At 48.2% G+C, this 21,567-nt stretch overlaps 1 protein-coding gene across 4 annotated transcripts in view; it reads left to right on the forward strand.

Moving 5' to 3' along the window:
• Window positions 1-21,567, forward strand: part of KALRN (kalirin RhoGEF kinase) — a 573,972-nt gene that overhangs the window by 447,554 nt on the left and 104,851 nt on the right. For all 4 annotated transcript variants that reach the window (XM_087818187.1, XM_087818188.1, XM_087818189.1 and 1 more), the window contains exon 34: window positions 7,490-7,736. In XM_087818187.1, coding sequence (XP_087674313.1) covers window positions 7,490-7,736 — 247 coding nt within the window. The remainder of the gene's footprint in view (window positions 1-7,489; window positions 7,737-21,567) is intronic.

The following is a 21,567-nucleotide window of genomic DNA, read 5'->3' on the forward strand; positions in this document are numbered from 1 at the left end:
GTCATTCTCTTGCCACTTCCTGGGCCACATTCTTGATCGATGGAATCTAATTGGCCCCACTCATTTTTGCCCCAGGCCATGTCATTTCTTGCTGGCAACCTTTAGGAAAGCTTTCCATGGGCAGGTGCTCACTCTGGCCCAGGGCTCGTGGGTGCAGGACAGAGGGGAGCTGAGTGATGGAGGGTGGTGATGTTGTAGCCCTGCCCTGTCAGCCGCTGTAAGCAGGGCATCTCGTATAGAAGGAGTCGTGGCCATGCCAGGCAATGTCCTTAACCCGCTTAATGTAACACATGGTCAGATCATCAGGGAGGCAGTCAGGAGTAATGGAAAAATAGAATTTAGCAACAAAAAATTTGTGGTTCAGTTCCCAACTCTGGAATTTAATAACTGCCTTACTTTGAGCAAATTACCAAAACTCTCTGACCTCCTATCTGTAAAATAGAGATCTGTGAGGATTAAATGAAATAATATGCATGAAACCTACTGTCCGCTATGTAGCACCACTCCCATGCAAAGCATATCACCTCCCCTAAGCCCATCCTAAGCATAAAACCTTCTGTTTGTGGGACTTCTGTGGATTCCTTTCTAAGGTGGCCATCACTTCCAGAATTCAGCTTGTACCTCCAGATTTAGGTGATCACTGCCTTGCTCTCTGAACCTGCAGAAACACCCTAGAGAAATCAGAGTTGTTGCCTTTTACACATAGCTGACCCTAAGTACGTTATTCCTAGAGTGTTTTGTTCAGAGAACATAGGGTGTAGAGCTGGCACCCCTAGAGCCTTCTGGCCCGAACCTCCTTTACTTATAGATGAGGAACTGAGGCTTCGTGAGATTCACTGATTCCCTCTGTGTCAGTGATAGGACTAGAACAGGAGTCACCTAATCATCTATTGCTGTGTAACAAATTACCCCGAAGCTTAGCGATGTAAAACAACAAATGTTTGTTATCTAACAGTTTCTGTGGGTCAGGAATCTGAGAGTGGCTCAGCTGGGTGGTTCTGGCTCAGGGTTTCTCATGAGGCTGCAGTCAAGGTGTCAGCCAGAGATGCAGCCTCGGGAGGTCTGACCGGGGCCAAGAGACCTGCTTCCAGGATGGCTCCCTCCTGCGGCTGGCTCCTTACCACATGGTCCTCTCCTTAAATGTCCTTCTGACGTGGCACTGACATCCCCCAAAGCCAGGGATCCCATAGAACACAAGGAGGAAGCTGCAATGCCTTTTATCTCCCAGCTTCAGAAGTCACAGATCATCCATCGCTCCCAGCGTAGCCTGTCCATTGGAAGCAGACCACCGAGTCCAGCCCACGCGCAAGAGGAGGAGAGTTAGGCTCCACCAGCAGAAGGGTAGAGCATCAGAGAACTCACGGACATGTTTTTAAACACCACATTTAAGGCCAGAGCGAAGCCTGTGTTTTTGCTCTGTGGTCTGGCTGTATTTAAGCATATTCAAGGCTACAGTTTCTATGTTACTAACATTCGATTTGCTGTTCATTGACCGATGATTCTGACTCTTTCACTGTAGCGAACAGCAGCAGTTCATTTGCCAGTTTCTCTTTCTGGCATAAGCAGGGAAAAACTCTCTATCGAGGTCTTTTGTGTTCTCCCTCCTTTGCCAGTGAGCCCGAAGTCAACATTAGGCCTGGGAAACCCAGTGGTATCTGTAGCACATAAGACAAGGTGGCTTTATGCCTAGGGAATGAACCGTGGATTTCTTGCTATAATTTCCAGTATCTTTAAGGTGTAAGGTGCCTTTCTTTTCTCAAATCTCATGTGCTGAGATGTTAAAAACCCACCTCCTAGCTGCTAGCGGCAGCTGTGTTGAATGAAGTGTGGGAACCTCACACAGACAGAGGGCTGTTTCTGGAAGCCCAGCAGGTGAGGGACCTCTGCTTCCTGCCCTTTACCAGAAAGAAGCAGCCCCAGGGCTGGGTCCCCAGTGCCTTCTGTCCAGAGGAGAGTGGACACTGAGGTGGGCGATGAGGGCCTGGATTAGCAAGGGAGCCGTCCAAAGACAAGAGAAAGGTTTTTAACAGCCTGGCAGAGCTAAGGGACAGATCAGATATGACGGATGGAGAAAAGGTCTCAAATGACTGCGGTTTGTCCCAAATGTTTTGGAATTTGAACGGGCAGGTAGTTTATATGGGTTGAAGCACAGAGGAGGGAGCAAACCAGGAGGGGGGAGGAAGAAGACCAATGTACTATGCGATGGAAAGGCAGGCACCCTGGCCCAAGAATGGGGAAGACCAGGCCACAGCACCAACCAGCTTTGTGATCACATCACTTAATCTGCCCCGGTCTCTGCTTTCTCATTTCTGAAATTAGGAATATTATCCAGTGAACATTTGTTGAGCACCTAATATGTGCTAAGCACTATGAAACTGTCTGTCCCATGTTTCCCATGTGGGCTGGCGGTGTGTCCCAGCCAGAGTCGAGTCCAGCCTTCCTTCAAATAACCTTGTTTCCTTTAGTAAATCCTGGCTTTTACTTCCCCCTAGTGGCCACTTAGCACCACCAGAACTGTGCTTTTGCCCGTCTGTTCTGGATTGCGGATCTGAATGGAAAGTTAGGAAGTTAAGGCGGAGCTGAATCATAGACCATGCACCCAGTCGGTCGAGGGCACAAGCAGTAAGAGGCATACAGAGGACACGCTGTGATTGTTGGTAACCAGGTGGGAAGATGATGTAAGAAAGATACAGCGTCATGAACCAGTCATGAGACAGGAGGTAGCTGTCATCCCATAGCAAAACCAGCCAGCGGCAGCGGGTAAAAGCAGAAAGCCCTATTAGAACTCACTCAGTAAGGTGAACCTGGACACATAAGGAGTGTGGGGTCACAGATAAAGGCCTGTCTTCACACTGAAGGGACAGGACAAGATCAGGAATACAGGAAAATCTGTAATTTGGTGAAGGCAAAAACTTGATAACCATTAAAGAACACACTCTAAGACTCTGGGAACCCTTGTTGGGCACATGATCTGGATCCTTCCTCTAAAGAGCTAGCATCTCCAGCTTCCGCCACCAGGGTGGCACTAGTGCACTTGGAGATGGCCTGGTGGTGGTGGAGCTGAGCTGGCTGGCACAGCAAGAAGGCAGATGCTGCAGGGTCACATGGCTGCTGGATGAGCCGGAGTGAAGTTGTTAGTGACTCTCACAGCCAAAGGAGGTGCCAAAGCTAATAATGTAAACAGCTCCGAGGAGAGACAGCCGTGGCAGGATCCAGGGGAGCAGCTGGGAGAGGCGGTAATGGGAAGAGCAGGTCCCTTTCTGAGGGACCCCATCCCTTGGGCCTGGGCCAGCACCCCACGCTTCTCCTGTTCTCATGCTCAAGGTGCTTGTATGATGTGTGTTTCCCAACAGACTAAGTAAGCTGATAAGGGCAGGTCATCCTGATCGTCTGACCCCTGCCCTGTGCCCATGCCCAGCGCTGTGGCTGGCTGGTGAATAAGCGAGTAAGCGCATGGATGAGATAACTGGGTCCATCAGACCTGGAGCCCTGCCTTTGCAATTAGCTGTTGTGTGACCTGAGCAACGCATTTCACTTCCCTGGGCTTCCCTTCCCTCGTCTATAAAATCAGATGATAGTGTTTACTTTATAGGGTCCATGAGGATCCAACAATGTCTGTGAAGGAGCTTTACAAACTATAAAGGGCCATATGAGTGTGAATTATTTTCTTACTCTGCTTGAAAATGAGATATTAACAAGATGTCCACTCGTATCTCTTTTGGCCTGGAAGATGGTGACTCTGGATGTTTGCTTTCTGAGTCCAGGCATTTGGAATGTGCTTCTTCTGAACATGAACTTGGAGTGCACCCCTAGCCTGCCAGCGGCTGGCTGGCTGCATGCCGAGACAGGCCCCTCACAGGCACTCAGCAGCATACCCCTGAACTCGCCTCTGCCCCCTTCCCAATGCCGGTCCCGCAGACTTGCTGCCTGCACTCGGGTCACCCAGCAGCAGTCAGGCTGGTCGCGTTCTCAGCTCGCCATGGGACCATGGGAAGGCAGGGCCTCTCTCCAGTGCTTGTTGTGCCCAGTTCTATGTATGAGTGTCTGCCTGAACCTCCATCCTCTCACTGCAGCGTAGACGTGTGTGGTATCCACCCTAATTCGGCAAATGGTCCCAAGAATCCCTTTCCTGCCTGGTAGTTCCTCTAGGGGGCCTGGTGTAGGGAGAGGAGGGATGTTCACATCCACGGCCCTGCAAAGGGAAACTGTAGCCTAAATTGTACCCTAAGCTTTTAACCCTGGACATGGGAATATATGGCTGCTTTTCTTTCTTTATTTTCAAATCTGCCAGTTTCCCTCCATATGCACCATTAGAGATGCTTTGGAGATGGACTTCCGTTCCCTCGACATGCAGTATCAGTGCAGAAAACGCGTCGGGTTTGTGCCAAGTAACATTTACTGTGTCAGCCCGTGTGAACTCATGTAACTGTTGCAATAACTCTAAATGGTAGGAATTGCTATTACCTGTTTACAGATAAGGAAACGAACCAGAGAGAGACCATTTAACTCGCTACGGTTATACAGATAGTGGCAATGGAGACAGAATCAAACCTAGCAGTCCGACTCCAGACCCAGTAACCCACAAAATGGGGAATGGTGACTCGCATCTGAATAACCGGGGTTTGATAACATTTTGCGCTTTTGTGAAATCCTCTCTGGTCTTTGGCCGGGCTTCCCCTGAAGCTCAACTTTTCAGTGTTGCACAAACACGGTGGACAATTTGCAGGAATGCCTGGGGGCGGCCCACAGCTTCCCTCTGCCTGGAGCGTTGCTCTTTGTGGTTTTGGTTTCTCCCAGCCGCCTCTCCTCCCTGTGCTGTAGGTGACCTCGGGGTTTTTCGGAGCCCAGGCTGTGGCTAGTGTTGCAGGGAAGAGCCTTCCTGTCTAAGAACAACCAGAACAGCAGTGTAGACAGACTGGGGCAAGCACAGCGGAGCCAGAGAGCCTCCCCCTGGCAGGACAGTTATCTCCAGACTAAGGCTCAGTGTTGCAGAGGCCCAAGTTCATTGCCAGGTGTAATCCTCCTGACCCCATTCCTGTTGACAGTTTGTGCCTAGTCTAGATGGTCGCTGGAGCCTGGGCAGGGAGTACAGAGATAGGAAGCAGACAGAATTCTGTATCAGTCTGCATTTCCCGCCCCCGTTATTGGAGAGCTCTAACCGGCATTTGATAAATTCTTGTTGAATGAACAAATGAATAAACATTAGGTGAAGCCAAATCTGAAACCCTGTAGCTTCCACCCCTGGTGTTAACTGTGCCCAGGAGCACGCCGCTCCACTGGCTGAGTCAAGTCCATCTGCTAAGGAGCTCCGTCCTTCCTCTTCTTTATCTCTCACTGGCTTAAACACACTGAAACATAAATTTCAGGTTTTCAAATGGGACAACGCTGGAAGGATCTCTACTCTGATAAATGAACACTGTGTCTTTAGCTAGAAGGTTAATAGACGATTAATAGAAAATTCTCTGAGTTAAAAGCCTCAGAACCCCAAGTAGAAAAGTGGGGGAGCTGGCTCGAGAAGACGCTGTGACTCAGATTAGGGCGTTTAGCAGGCCAACAGCGTGACTTCCCTAGCTCAGACCACAGTGACAAGTATAGTGCCTGCACATGGGGAGTGAATGCTTGAGTTGGTCCGAGCAGGACACACTGCATCTAAAGGATTGGGTTCAGTTCTGCATGCCCCCAGTTAGGAGCCACAGTGACACAATGAAGTTCATCCAGAAGAACAGATAAAAATATTGGAAACCACACATTTGAGAGCGATTTGAAGGAACATTTGGGAAAGAGAAGACTTAAGGAATGCTTGACCTAGTGTTCACATATGTGGAGCTCTGTGGAAGAAAGTTGCTTCTGTATTAACCCTAGAGGGCAGACTAAGAACCCTGGATGGAAATTATAAAGACAAAGAAAATGTTAAAACCGCAGCACTGCACCAGGAGGGAACAGCTTCCTAAAGCGGAGAGCTAGGTATCCTTAAAAGGGCCCTGCCGTGCTCCTGGCTGGGTAGCTCAGTTGGTTGGAGCATTGTCCAGATGCACCAAAGTTGCGAGTTCAATCCCAGGTCAGGGCACATACAGGAATCAACCAGCGGGTGCCTGGGTGGGTGGAATGACCGATCAGTGTTTCTCTCTCTCTCCCTGACACTCTCTTTCTAAAATCAATGCCTGAGAAGCTCCCAGGAAGGGTCCCAGGCAGAGGCTCTGCGGGAAAGGCCAGGCTCTCTGCTGGGGTAGCAGGTACTGTGATGGGAGTGAGATGAGGGCTGGTTACAGATCCTGGGGTACAGGTGAGAGGAAACCGAGACACACCTGACTTCGTGCTGAGAGTCTGCTACTCACTCCAGGCTCCCAGCATTTCCCTAGTAGAAACAAGTTTGGTTTTAGAATCTGAAGCAGGATTGCGTTGATAGTTTGGAAGTTAAACATCCATTGCAGATAGTTTTAAAATATACAGTAAAAATATGACGTGTCCTCGGAGTTTTGAACAGGGCGTGATAGCTCCCATGGCCTCTGGTGGTGAGGGATGGGCCTGAGGCCGCCCATCAAATGGGAACAGTGTTCATTGAAAGAAGAGCCAACTATTCTCTGATAGAGAGACCCAAAGAGACTCATGCATCTATGTGAGAGAAACACTGTACACGCCCCAACGGGGAATCGAACCCGCAACCTTTTGGTGTAAGGGACAATGCTCCAACCAACTGCTGTTCCAAGAGGGAGGCTTAGTGCTTAGCTCTATGGGATGAATCAGTAACTGACGGGTTCTCATGGAGAAAGTGAAAGTCTCAGCATTTAGCTAATAGAGGCTTCTCCGATCTCCTAGTCTCTCTACCCAGTTTTATTGGTTCTGCCCCAGGATCAGTGCCGTGGGAATGGCCAGGCCTGGAGGGAAGGCAGGTTGGAGCACTAAGGATGGTCCCTAAGGAAAATGGGACCCCTCTTGAGGGGTGGGGTGGGGAAGGCAGCAGGGGTCCAAGGAAGGCAGGCTTCTCTTCCATTAATTCCAAACACCAACCAGAATCAAGGGAGAGCGAGCGACTCAGAAATAGATGCTCAGTAAGAGTCTGAGGGTGGTTGTGGGGCAGGAACGGGGCCTGGGGCAGAGCCCTTGGAAGAAGTAAAGGGATGCATTGGGGGAGGGGTACAAAGACACCGTCAGCTGGAAGCTTGGCTGAGAAATAACGAAAAGAGCTCTGACCATACGAGAAGGAATTAGAATCCAAGCCCTGGCTCCGGGCAGGCTCCAGACTGTGGCTGCAGCTGGAACGGCTGAGTGATTCATGGCACCGCTAATTCCTTTTTTTTTCTCCTTGTTTTCTTTCCTGCTCCCAACTCCCTTTCCCATCTTCTGCCTTCTTTCCTGAATCCCATTTTTTCCCTCCCCCCTCCCTCCACCTTCTCTGCTCTCACACGTCCTCTCTCCCCTTGCCTCTGGCCCACCCATCTCCCTCCTCCGCGCCCTCTCCCTTGTGCTCCCATCCCCCGTCACCTCCAAGCTCTCTGGTGGCTGTGAGCTGACCGTGGTCCTCCAGGACTTCAATGCCGGCCACAGCAGCGAGCTGACCATCCAGGTGGGACAGACGGTGGAGCTGCTGGAGCGGCCCAGCGAGCGGCCCGGCTGGTGTCTGGTGCGCACCACGGAACGGAGTCCCCCGCAGGAGGGCCTGGTCCCCAGCAGCGCCCTGTGCATCTCCCACTCCCGAAGCAGCGTGGAGATGGACTGCTTCTTCCCCTTGGTGAAAGGTAGGGACCACGGGGGTGGTGTGGACCAGAACCCTGCTGGGGTTGGGGGGTGGGAGGGTTCTAACTGAGGAACATCATGGCACTAACCTGTTTCATGAACCCGTTTTGACCTTGTGGGATTTCCCTGAGACCTCCTTGTGAAGGGAGTGGGCTGGGAGCTTAAAGAGAGAGAGCTACTGAGTAGCCCTGTGACTTTGGAAAAGTTATTTAAGCTTTCTGAGTCAGTTTCATCTTAAAAATGAAGGTTGCATTGGACCTCTTCGAGCTCTCCCATTGTATCATCACCTTACGTTTAGAAAAGTCCTTTCTACCTATGGCCGAAAGCCGAGGCTCTGCCTGTCTCCACTGACAGGCTCTCCCCCTGCACAGCTCCCTCGGCTCCCTGACACCCTCACCCACCCAAGTGCTCATGCTGACACAGACGCACCGAGCAAACCCAGGGTGGAGTCCCTGCCAGGACCTGAGGCACTCATTTATGTGCCTTTGATGAATAAATTATTGGAGCCTCGGCTTCTGTTTTGTGTAGTTCTGTGTTCCCTCCACAGGCTTGTCTATTCACTTCCTCACACCAGGGAGACTCACCGACTAGAACAGTGATTCTTCAGGGTGGGGATGTCTCTGGATTGGCAGCCTCAGCACCCCCTGGGAACTCGTTAGAAATGCATATTCTCTGGCCCCCTCCAGACCTCCTGGGTCAGAAACGCTGGGGTGGAGCCCAGTGGTCTGTGTTTTAACAAGCCCCCCCCCCCCGGGGGGCTCTGATACATCAAAAGTCAGGGTTGGTAGGGGCCTTGAAGTCACTCATTTTACACTGAGGAAACTGAGGCCTGGAGAGACTTAGTTCTGAGCTTTTGGTAACTAGTCAGATAATCTGCATCAGGGGTGCCTTATATGCAGACCCGTGCTAGGTATTCATGGGATAGGAAGAGGGCAGGGACCTGGTTCTGTCGGGAATCAGGGGCGAGGGTTACCATGGAGACCTGCTGCAGGCTTCCTAGTAGACACTACAGGCTAACAAGATTTAAATGCTCTGGTTTCTGGAATTCCGTCGGGTCCATCTCCAAAGCCTGACTTCCTCCTTGCGTCCACCAGATGGCGAGAGCAGGCGGCATTATTAGCACTGCCCTGCCTTTCATCCCGCTCCCTGGGAACTAAAACCTACTTCTCCCTCCGCAGGCCCACACTCCTGTGCTACGCTCCCCTCCCCCGGTTCATCCCTCACCCTTTTCTCTGAGGACTAAGGAGGGGCTGTGTCAGGAAGTTGTGTGGAACCTGGAACTGCCCATGTAGCTCCTCAGTCCTTTGAAGTAGCCTTAGAGAAACTCATGGTACAGTGAAGAGAAAATCAGGGAAACGGGAATATGGTTCTGTTTGAGGTTTAAACAAGCAGGAAACTGGGACACAAAGAGATTGGAATTGTGAAAGTGAGGTGAGACAATATATTCAAAACACTTAGAACAGTGCCCGGCACTAATATATTTAGCTGTCATAAGTTATAGTTATTACGTCATTTGTCATAGATTACTCAGCAAAATAACTAAAAATCCCACAAGTCCCATCTAGAGACCCCATCTCCAGAGATAAAGCCAAGCACAGCAGTTTGCTGGGAAAGGCTAGTCTGTCAGAGAGGTCCAGTGCGGGTGGGTCCATCTGGAAGGGCTTAGTTCAGGAGAAGACCTGACACTGCTTTTTTAAAAGTAATTTTTTATTTTCCAGTTACAGTTGATGTACACGATTCCATTAGTTTCCGTGTATAATATACTGATTAGACATTTATATAACTTACAGAGTGATCACCCCGATAAGTCTAGTACCCATCTGACACCATACATAGTTATTACAATGTTATTGACTGTATTCCCTATGCTGTACTTCTCATCCCTGTGACTGTTTTTAATAACTGGAAATTTGCACATCTTAATCCCGTCCCCTTTTTCACCCATTCCCCAAACCCCCCTTTCATCTGGCTACCATCAGTTTGTTCTCTGTATCTATGAGTTTATTTCTGTTTTGTTTCTTTATTTTATTTTTTAGATTCCACATATAAGTGAAATCATATGGTTCTTATCTTTCTCTGTCTGACTTATTTCACTTAGCATAATACCCTCTAGGTCCATTTATGTTGTTGCAAGTGGCAAGATTTTACTCTTTTTAGGGCTGAGTAATATTTCATTGTATACATGTGCCACATCTTCTTTGCCCACTCATCTATTGATGAGCACTTAGGTTGCTTCCATATCTTGGCTATTGTAAATAATGCCACAATGGACATAGGGATGCATTTGTCTTTTTGAATTAGTGTTTTGAGTTTCTTCAGAATACCTAGAAGTGGAATTGCTGGGTCCTTCTTTGTCTCTTGTTATAGTCTTTGTTTTAAAGTCTATTTTGCCTGGTATAAACTTTGCTGCCCCAGCTTTTTCTTTTTAATTTTCATTTGCATAATATTTCTTCCATCCCTTTACTTTTAGTTTCTGTGTGTGTCTTTCAGTTTGAAGTTAATCTCTTGTAGACAGCATATATATGGATCTTGTTTTCTTATCCATTCAGCCACCCTATGTATTTTGATTGGAACATTTAATCCATTTACATTTAAAGTAATTATTGATGGATATGTACTCTTTGCCCCTTTATTATTCTTATTTTTTGTTTCTCCTCCTCTCCTAATACTATCATTTCTTGTAGTATTAGTTTGATGGTGGTGAACTCCTTTCACTTTCTCTTGCTTGGGAAGTTTTTTATCTATCCTTTGATTTGAAATGATAGCCATGCTGGGTAGAGTGATCTTGGTTATAGGTCTTTGCTTTTTATCACTTTGAATATTTCATGCCAACCCCCTCCAGCCTACAAAGTGTCTGTTGAGAAATCTGCCGGAATTTTTATGGGAGCTCCCTTGTAGGTAACTTACTGTTTTTTTCTTCATGCTTTTAAGATTATCTCTTTGTCTTTAACGTTTGGCATTTTAATCATGATGTGTCTTGGTGTGAGCCTCTTTGAGTGCATTTTGTTTGAGACTCTGCAACTCCTGGACTTGCATATCTATTTCTTTCACCAGATTGGGAAAGTTTTCCTTCATTATTTTTTCAAATAGATTTTCAATCCTTTGCTCTGTCTCTTCTCCTTTTAGTATCTCTATGGTGTGAATGTTGATATGCCTGATGTTGTTTTAAATTTTTAATTTTTTCTGTTCTGATTGGGTATTTTCTGCTACCTTGTCTCTCAGTTTGCTGATTCAATCTTCTGCTTCATCTTATCTTTTGTTGATTACCTCTTATGTATTTTTTTATTTTAGTTATTGTAGTCTTCATTTATGACCGTTTCATTTTTATGTTTTCTGTCTCCGTTTTTATGTTTACTGTTTGTTAAGTTTTCACTGAGATCATCTACTCTCCCCCTAAGTTCACTGAGCATCCTTTTAACCAGTGTTTTAAAATCTGCATCTGATACATTGCTTATCTCCATTTTGTTTAGTTCTTTTTCTGGAGTTTTGTTCTGTTCTTTCATTTGGGACATGTTTCTGTGTCTCCTCATTTGGCTGCTTCCCTGTGTTTGTTTCTATGTATTAGGTAGAGCTGCTATTCTCCAGGCTTGGTAGAGTGGCCTTATGTAGTAGATGTCCTATGGGGCTCAGTGGCACAGTTTCTCTGGTCACCTGAATTGTGTGCTCCAGGTGTGTCTCTTGTATGTGTTGTGTATGCCCTCCTATTGTAGTTGAGCCTAGATTGCTATTGGCACATCAATGGGAGAGATTGACCCTCAGGCTGATGGGCTATGAGGCGTGATTGTAACTATAGCGGAGGAGTTGCTGTGCAGGGACTGACCCCACAGAGCAGAATTCACTTTAGCTGGGCTCCAGTGCCTGCTGAGTCCACCCTTTGAGTGTGACCTGACACTTCCTGACCTAGGTCCAGTCTCCCTCGCCTATGGCTGAGTAAAATGTTCATCCCTTCCCTACCCCCAGCCCAGGTGGGGCCCCCTCTGTATGCAGCTTGGAAGGAGCAAACCCAAGGGGAAGAAGGAGAGAGCAGTCAGAGTGGGTCTGTGATCCAGAGACAGGAGGTGGACACATTCTGGATAAAAACTCTAGGGAGAAGGGAGTTAGTGGTGAGTTAACTGAAAATAGGAGCTGAAGAGGAAGGATGGAAAATAGAGGCTTGAGGGAAAGCAAGGAAGGAGGCTGTCATAGAACTTTCCAGCTAACTCTGCCAGCCACAATGGCTTCTTAAAGGCTGCACCCTCTACCTCCACTCCTTGCAGTGCTTGTCACCCATTTCCTTGGATCCTTTTGTTTGCAAGTTGGTTCCTTTCTCTACAAGCATAGACCAATTAGGCTTGACCTTCAAGTGGGAACCTGTGAGCTCTCACTGCCCTGTCACCTGTGTAGGCTCAGAATATGCAGGTGCTTGCCTTCCAGCAGTCAGGACTTAAGTCCTAGTCTCCATGGAGCATCTCTGAGGGCCCTAATAGGTCTGATATATGTATTCATGTACCTGTCCCAGCTTGGAAAACCCCCTCCCTCTCTATCCAGGGCCTGCCCAGAGGGTAGGTTTAGAAATTCAATAAACTGTCCCTTCTTCCATTTCAGCCAGCTAACTTCTGGCCAGCTGGCCTTCTCTGAGCAGCAGTTTGTCTCCAGTGGGCACTTCACCTTATAAGTTATGCACAACTGGATTGAGAATGAAGCGTTCTTCTGGGGGTTGTGGGATAAGAGAGGGCTGCCTCATCCATGTCACTGGAAGTCCAAATCTATTTATTTTTCAATTCTTGGGGGGGAACTAGTCCTCTTCATCTCTGTGGAGAGCACTGCAGAGAGTCAGCGCTCCTATGGGCTGTGAGGAGCAGGGCAGTGTCTGTGGGATGTACTAAGTGTCACATGAGTCTTCAGGTGTGGCTGTCAGCAGCAGAAATGGAGGCAGAACCACAGAGTGCTAGCACCGAGGAGGAACCTGGGAAAACTGCCAGGTGTGACCCTGGCTGCACAGAAGCACCTGGAAGCTTTACCAATTGACAGCACTCAGGCCCTGCGTAGAACAACTAGAGCCGGAATCCCCAGGGTGGGGCCTGAGGGTTAGTGTTTTTTTAAATGCTCCTTAAAAGAATCTAAGGTACAGGGTTGAGAAGTACTGTACCAGCCTAGTTTCCTGTCTTTCAGGGGAACTTTTGGGCACAGGTGACTTCCCCAAAGCTGCAGGGAGAGTTGGTGGTAGAGCTGGAGTAGAACTAGGGTCCACACCCCCACTCTTCCTGCTGGGACAGGCGCTAGGGGCCTTCTCTGGTCTTTCCCTCCTGTGCCTTCTTGGGATGCAGTGGTTAGTCGTTTCCTTCTGATATATCCATGGCAGGACTGAGGATGAGGCTGTGTGACAAAGTGGGGTGCCTGCCTTTCCTATTACATTACTGCCACCCTGACATTGAAAGGCTTCTCATTGGGGCTGGGTCCTCTGGGATCTAATCCCCTCGTCTTCCTAACTCCCTCTCACATTCTCAGGTCTAAGTGGTAGAGAGCAGTGCTTCCCGGGGACAAAGACTTTGTAGTGGTGGTTTTCAACTCGATACCTCTTAGAAACACCTGGAGGAGACTTTTCAAAATACTGACGCCTCACACACCACCCCAGACCAATTAATTCAGAGCCATGCCTGGGCATCAGTATATTTTAAGTTCCTTGGTAATTTTGATGTTCCCTGAGGGTTGAGTTACTGCTTTATGGGTTTGGTGCCCCCAGAGTGTCAGGCTTAGGAAACATACTTAAAGGTACACTGGGAAGGTGAGTATGCAGGCTATATAAAGAACTCATACAACTCAACAACAACAAACTTTGTTTAAAAAACAGGCAGAGGCATTTGAATGGACATTTCTCCAAAGAAGATGTATAAATGGCCAATGTACACATGAAAAGGTGCTCAACATTACTATTCATTAGGGAAATGCAAATCAAGCCGCAGCGAGATACCACTTCATACCCATTAGGATGGCTATTGTTAAGCGCACACACACACCCAGAGAAAATAACAGGTGTTGGTGAGGATATAGAAAATCGGAACCCTTGTGCACTGCTGGTGGGAAAGTAAAATAGTGAATTGCTGTGGAAAATGGTATAGGCTTCCTGAAAAATTTTAAAAAGAATTATCATATGATATAGAGATCTCTCTTCTATGTATATACCCAAAAGCATGGAAAGCAGGGACTTTAAGAGGTATTTGTACACCCATGTCCATAGAGCATTATTCACAAGAGTCAAAGGGTGGAAGCAACCCAAGTGTCCATCAGCCAGTGCATGGATGAGCAAAATGTGGTATTTACACACAGCGGAATATTATTCAGCCTTAAAGGGATATCTGATACCCGCTACAACATGGATGAACTTTGCTGTTAACATGTTAACAGTGAAAGAAGCCAGACACAAAAGGGCAGAACTGTGTGAGTCCACTTGTATGAAGTGACTACAGCGGTCAAATGCACAGACGGAAAGCAGCATGGTGGCTGCCAGGGGCTGGGGGCGGGATGGGAGTCAGTGTTTAATGAGTATAGAGTTTCAGTTTTGCAAGATGAAGGGATTTCTGGAGATGGCTGATTGGTGATGGTTGCACAACAGTGCAAATATACTTAATACCCCTGAACTGTATACACTTACAAATGGTAAAAACGCTGGGTATGTCTGCCCCAGGCTCCAAAAACAGTCTAGGTTCTTCTTCACCTAGCTCTGGAGGACACCTGTGTTCCTTTGCTTCTCCTGTACGGTTTCTTCCCTGGCTCCAGTGAGTGCCTAGAGAAGCTATCAGCTTCTAACACCACTTTGTTAGCCAAACCTAAACCAGGGCCAGGTAAACTCTGGAAGCAGATTTCCTGGAGGAGAGGGGCAGTGGCCGTGGGGGCCCTGACTTCATGGAGAGTCCTCTCCCTTGGAGTCTCCTGATTATTTTTGCTGTTGTCACCTAGCTGGCCTCAGGAACAGCTAGCCCATGTAGTGATGGTGTAGAACAATGGAGAAAACTTGGGCTATGGAGCATATATCACCAACAGCTGAAGATGTTGAGCAACTCTATGATACTGTCAACTTATGTTAAGTTTGTAGTCAACTCATAAAAATACCAACATTTATTGAGCTTACTATGGGCCAGGTTCTGGGTTATTGCTCTAATACCAATAACAGTAATGTTTTCCTCATGTTACAGACAAGGAAACTGAGCCTTGGAAAGATAAGAGAACTTGCCCAAAGTCACATAACTTAAAAGTGGTGAACCTAGCTGTATGACCTCCCAAGGCTGAAGGCATTGGCGACAGGTACTTGAGTTGATCACCCTTGCATCTGATTAGGCTCCCCTATATTCGGTCAGGCTCGCTGGGTGAGGCTTCAGAGAGCCCTCTCACTCTCCCTCCCACCTCTGGCCTCATGGGCTCCATCTCCCAGAGGCAGTAGCAACAACCAGACAGGTTTTGTCCTGTGGGAGTTTTGCTCACTAGAAAGATCCTGGTGTCTCCAGCTGGAGCAGAACAACTCTAAGCAGCACTCTGGACAGCAGGCAAAACTGGGTCCAGCTCTGATAGGGACCAGCCAGCCCCTGAAGCTGGGCCAGCCTGTCCACCAGATTTTCCGCAGGATGGGAATTCCCTGAATTTTCTACTGCCAGGAGCCAAAATGCATCTTTCCTGTCCCTTCTGCTGTCAAATCCAGAAACTTACAGGCTCCTCCTGCCTACTGATTCTGGAAAGTCCACCAAAAGTCACTCTCCGCCCCTCCCCCCGGCGCGCGCGCGCGCGCGCACACACACACACACTCACTTTTCAGTATAATTCTGCACTAAGAACAACTGCTCTCAGGTTTAGTTTACTCCATAATGCCTCACACAGGGCTTTACTGCAGGAAGCTGCAAGCTAACAGAATGAATATTGCCCAGACGTTTCCTTTCGGGGATGAAGTGACACGTCACAAACCCCAGCTTACTGATCCATACTCCACTCCATGTGTGCAGCCTGCATCTGTAACCAACCAGCTGTGAAGTAGCCACTTTGAAATTCAGAACCCACTTCACAGAACAAAATTACACATGGGGGTGTGAGGGGTGAGGATGGGAATAGGTGTCCACACTAGCCCAGAAATTTTATTTAAGAAAAACAGCTATTATTAACCAATGTCACCTCATTAAATTTAATAAAATAAAAAGGGGGGGAAGAATGTAGCTTGATATAGTATGTGTGTAGTGAAAATAGTGGTAAGGCGCTTTTTAAAAATCTCAGTATTGCTGGATAAGAATGACTGAATTTGAATAACATACTGCATTTGAATAAGAAATGTAATTAACTTGAGTGCTGATTTCTTAAAGAGAGGTAGAGATTCTAAAAGGAACTCCCAGTCATTTTTCTGTATTTTAAAAAATTAGAATTAAACCTTTTTATAATTGAACCCAAGTCGTCCTTGATTAGATTTTATTTCACACCAGACCATGGGCTTTTATGGGCTCTTGGAACCTTAGGATTGAAAAGCACTTTAGGCCTCCTGGTTCACTCTGCCCCCTAATATAGGGACCGCCTCCTCGAATGCTCCAGTGAAACGTTACTCGAGCGCTCCCAGGGCCCGGGAACTCCTTACTTCCAGAGGAAGCCTGTTGCATTTTAGTGCAATTCTGATGGTTAGAAAATGCCTCACATTTAGTGCTGAAACCCACATACTTCTGCTACCACGCCTCCTTAATTCCTCCAGTCCCAAATCTCATTGTATGGAAACCCAGCAGTCTTAATTCCCATTCTCCATCTCCTTCTAAGATTTGATTTGCATATAAAATGTTAGACACTTTCCTAAGGTACTTACTGCTTAATAAGACTAGCAATTTCTCCATAAATTCTTTTATTAAATCCTTAGAGCAGAACAACACATTTTGGATTAACTTCAGTGACCCTAACTATGTAAATGATTATTTGTGTGTGTCATTTTATAGTCACTTAACCACCTGGACTTAGGAAATTCCAGCCCTACAGCTTCCCCTGCACATCAGGAGCCCTTGGTCTCCCTCACAGACCTCTGACCCTGTCCCCTTCTCTCAGGCACCGGACTTAGAGGCCACTGCTTTCCATTCTCAGCCTCTCTACGGACTTGTCTTTTTTCCTAGTCACTCTCTACGTCATTCACATTGTGATTTGTTCTAAAATAGCATTTTTATTACCTTTCATCCATATCTTCCTTCCTGAATTATCTCTAGGATTCCTTCCAGTCCTAAAAATCATCTGCTTTTTTTCTCTCCATATCAGTTAAGTGCCCTCAGTAACCTTAAGTGATTAACCTAAGTATCCTGTTTAATTCATCCAAGCCTAGCATAAATATCTTCATTTGAAGTCCAATTTATCAGTTTGGACCACACAAAATTATCATTTTTGTAGTCAAAAATGGTTCAATATCAGCAATTTCTAAATAGTTCAACCTAGTATGTTATAATCAGCCTATATTTTACTTAGGGCACTGGCAAATCTCTGAGAAAATGGGAGAGTTTGGTTCTCAGGGTGTGGAGTGAATGGCAGGTCACATAAGCTTAGTTTCTGTGTCTGTGTGATGAAAAGCTGATAAAAATGCCAGTCTCACAGAGCTGCTGGGAGGCTAAGGTGGCAATGTGAAGTAAAACTGCTTTTGAACTGTGAGGTCAGATTTATTGTTTCAGGCACAGGATCATACGTAGAATGAAACAAAAGTGGCCTGGCTACCACAAGGCTTGACAATGGTAAGTGGTAGGCCATGGACGAGATGGTGAAAAGTATGGAGTAGCTGAGAGTCTTGGGTGGAAGACCTGAGTCTGAGTCCTGGCTCAGCCACTGACCAGCTGATGACCTTGAGCACCATACTTAAAATCCATAAAACAGGACAACAGTGCTTACTTCCCTTGACTTTGACTTCCCAGCCTAGGTGAGCAGTCCACTGATGCTCATTTCCCTGCCTCCTCTTTGTCCCAGTTCTGATACCTCGATAGGGCTCAGTCTAGGGTGTTTCCAGCCTGAATCCTCTCCAGGGCTGTCCAAAGAATCAAACTTCTCTTTCCAGTTTCATTCATGGGTTTTGCAAAGGCCCTGACATTGTGTCTAGTCTGTGCCTTCTCCCTTCCCTCAGTTTCTATTCCTGGCCTATCCTGAGCCCTGTCTCCAGCCTATCAACAGCAGGTCCATCTGGCTCTACGATTTCCCAAGAAATAATGGGTTACTCCTTCCTTCTAATGTTCTCCTGCCTTCTATGTAGGGGGTCAAGATCATATCTGATATGTTTGAGCTGAAAATTCAAGTTGTTCCCTGGCTTGTACCTCTGGCACCTCCCAATGACCTATTCTCTTTCAGTATTAACTCTGGTCATTGAAGGCAACATTTGGACCACACCAGAGTGATGGGCTGAAGGGCTTTGTGAGACTTTGAGTGCTGGGGTGCCTCGGAGCATGTCATTCTTCAATTCAAACAAGACAAAGACAAAGGGGAGTTTTGTGAAAACTGCCGTATTTCATTCTGAGTTTCTTCCACTTATCTATGTTAGGATGGGCCAGAAATGGCTCTGTGGTTACTGAACAACAGTCTGGGAGCCCCCTCAGGATGCAGTTTCAGGAAGAGGGAGGTGGAGGTGCCCTCCAGCCCACACTCTGCCCCTCCTCCCCCTTTTTTGAGACTAGGGGATCAGCAGCAATGGTTAGGAAGTGTGCCCCAGGACTTTGTTCTGTGTGAGATGTCTTGCTTGAAGCTAGCTAGCTGCCATCCATCTGATATTATTTAGGACATTAAAGGGCTTGGAATTGAAGCCTCAAATAGGAAGCTGTCAGGCCAGGCCACCTCTAAATACTCCCCAGTGTGGTGCTGCCTCCAAGCCGAGCCGAAGCAAGAGGAAGACATGCACTGTCTGGGGAAAGAACTGATCTCTCTGGGCCCTCCTGCCTTTCTCCTCTCCGTAGCCGCCTGCTGTAACTTAGCTCACGTCTAGTGCTCAGTTCAAGAGCATATTTTCATGCCTCCTGGTGTGCGCTCTAAACCTATGCAGTCCACAAGCAGATGAGGCCTCTTATCATCCAGAGGGGAGGGAGAGTGGGGCTTGATTCCCCTTGTTCCTGGGAGCCCCGTGAGCCAGCTGATGATCCCAGACGGGAAAGGCTGCCCCTGGTTATCCTTTCTGAAGAGAGGCTGCAGAAGATGGAGAGGAGATCGCCCCCTTAAACAAAATGTTCCCCAAGAGAAGCCAATGTGATTTTTCCTTCCTTAGAGCTCACTAAGCTAAAACCCCTTTCCCCTCAAAAGAACAAAGGGACCAGAAATGCCAGGCACCAAGTGTGGCTTGGGAAGCAGAGAAGGCAGGCAGTGGTCTGACTGCTGGGCTGTGCCCGCCTGTCCGCTCGGGAAGGTCACAGGCGAAGGGGCCTTAAGGCCTCGGCTTGGGAGACTTTAGCAGAGGCATTCTGGTGCTTCTCAGCAGGAGGGAGTGGTCAGAATCCTTCTCCTCCCCTCACTGCCTTCCCCTGCGTCCTGTGAATCTTGAGAACAGCCCCCCTCATCTAGGACCTGTGCAGGACTGAAACTGCTTCTCATTCCCGCGCCCTGCAGCATGTAGAAGGGTTTTGGTTTACAGTGTTTGCCATGCTTAGTACCAGCGCCCTGTCCTCCAGGAGCAGGGAGGCCATCCACTCACTGGACAGCCCACCCCTTTCTTTGTCCCAGCAGCCAGGAGACGACTGGGCTGTCTAGTTTTGCCCCCACCATCCCCCAGCCCCAGATAGGGATGTGGATTCTGATATCATGGCCACTTGTCTCACTTTCCCCGGGGGCCACAGGAAGTACGGTGTCCTGCCTTTTGTACTCAGGTGGGCAAATAGGCAACTATCCTTGCCGGCTCCTGGCTGCGGGGAAGAGGCCTGGGCTGAAAGTCCTGCTCAGCTCAAACCACCATTCCCATGGCTCCTGTCTCACTCTGAGTAAAAAACAGATTTTCCCTTTCTTAGAGCTCGCTAAGCTTTCTGTGTCTGCCAAGAGACTTCTACCAGGCCCGCCCCAGAGCCTGTTCTCTGACTTCATCTCGTAAGTCTTAGTCTCCTTTTACTGCTGTAACAAATTACCAAAGACACAAACCTAGTGTCTTCAAACAACACATTTACTCTCCCACAGCTCGGTAGGTCATTGGGCTAAACTCAAGGTGTCGGCAGGGTGGTGGTCCCGCTGGAGGCTCTCAGGGAGAAGCTGTTTCCTCACCTTTCCCACCGAGAATCTACAGGCTGCCTGCATTCCTTGGCCTGTGGCCCCTTCCTCTGTCTTCAGAGCCAGCAGTGTTGTGTCTCTCTGATCCTTCTTCCATAGCCATGTCGCCCTCTGACCACAATGGGAAGGGTCTCTGCTTGTAAGGGGTCTCATGGTTACATTGTGCTCACCTGGATAACCCAGGATAACCTCCCCACCTCAAGGTCCTTGATGTAGTCACACCTGCAAAGCCCCTTTTACCATGGCAGGTAACATAGTTACAGGTTCCGGGGGTTAGGATATGGACATCTTAGGGGGCATATTCTTCCTACTACATCCTCCCTTTCTCCTGACCAGCCCGCCTGCCTGAACTGTTCCCCAGTAGAGCTATGCGCACTCCCTCCCAGCTCCTGCGCCTTCTGTTCCCTACACCTGGGGCACTCCAGATCGTCCAGATCCTCCGATACTTGCATGGCTGCTGCCACACTTCCTTCACATCTCTCCTCAGATAGCACCTGGTTAGAGAGGCCTGCCCTCACTCACCTCCCATCACACTGCATAGGCCTCTCCCTGTTTCACCTTTCCCTTTGCATTCACTACCCGGCCTATTTGTTAATGTTTACTGCCGATTCCTCCCACTGCCCCACCCTCCAAATTCCCCTACAGGCGCAGAAACTTTTGTCAGTTTTGTTTGTTGCTCTACCCCCAGCCTCTAGAACACTGGCTGGCATATACGAAGTTTTCAGTAAATACAGGAAGGAAGGGAGGGAGGGAAGGAAGGGGAAGGAAGGAAGGAAGGAAGGAAGGGGAAGGAAGGAAGGAAGGAAGGAAGGAAGGAAGGAAGGAAGGAAGGAAGGAAGGAAGGAAGGAAGGAAGGAAGGAAGGAAGGGAGGGAGGGAGGGAGGGAGGGAGGGAGGGAAGACAAGGACCTCTGAGGAGTCCATGTGTGAAGGACCAGGCTCAGTTTGTTCTCCATCCCCTACCAACTAAAGAAACTTTAGCAGGAGCCTGAGGGTGGGAACAGGAAAGAACGTTCTGGTGCTAGGAGTTCTGACTGAGGAAGTCTTTGAAATCCTATTTCCTGAGAAGTCTTCTCTGGGGACACATGGGCTCAGCACCTCTCATTTATTTGGAATTGTTGAAAAGTCAGAAATATAAGGATGGGCAGAACCTCCCACATCCCTGCCGTTACTGAAATCTTCAATAGGCTGACCCGAGTTACATCAAGGCAGGATGCGCTTTGATGTAACGTATCAGAAGCTCTGCGCGGCGCCCGTGACTCCGCCTGCGGCTGCGGCTGCGCCCGTGGGAGGGAAGGGGGCACTGACGGTCGGAGCTGAGACGCCGTCCTTTACAGTGGACACTTAGCGATGGTAAGCCTTCCCAAATTGAAGTTCAAAGTGATAGGCTGGCACTTCCTACTGCCCTACTTTGGGAACACTTTGACCTACTTAGAAGTAAATGTTTTTGGGAGCAGGTAAAACCTGGAGTGGTTTGCTTTCAGCAGCGCCGGCTGCTGTCATCTTCACTCTGATGAACAGCCTGCCTCCTCCTGGGCTCAGATCTCCGGGAGCCCCACCCCTTCGTCCCCACAGAACCTGAGCGTGGGAGGGAGACACCCGGTCTCCCGTGAATTCCCAGTCTTCGTCAGTA

The sequence above is a fragment of the Miniopterus natalensis genome, chromosome 6 (genome assembly GCF_054644295.1).
Source record: "Miniopterus natalensis isolate mMinNat1 chromosome 6, mMinNat1.hap1, whole genome shotgun sequence".
Taxonomy (NCBI): Eukaryota; Metazoa; Chordata; class Mammalia; order Chiroptera; family Miniopteridae; genus Miniopterus; species Miniopterus natalensis.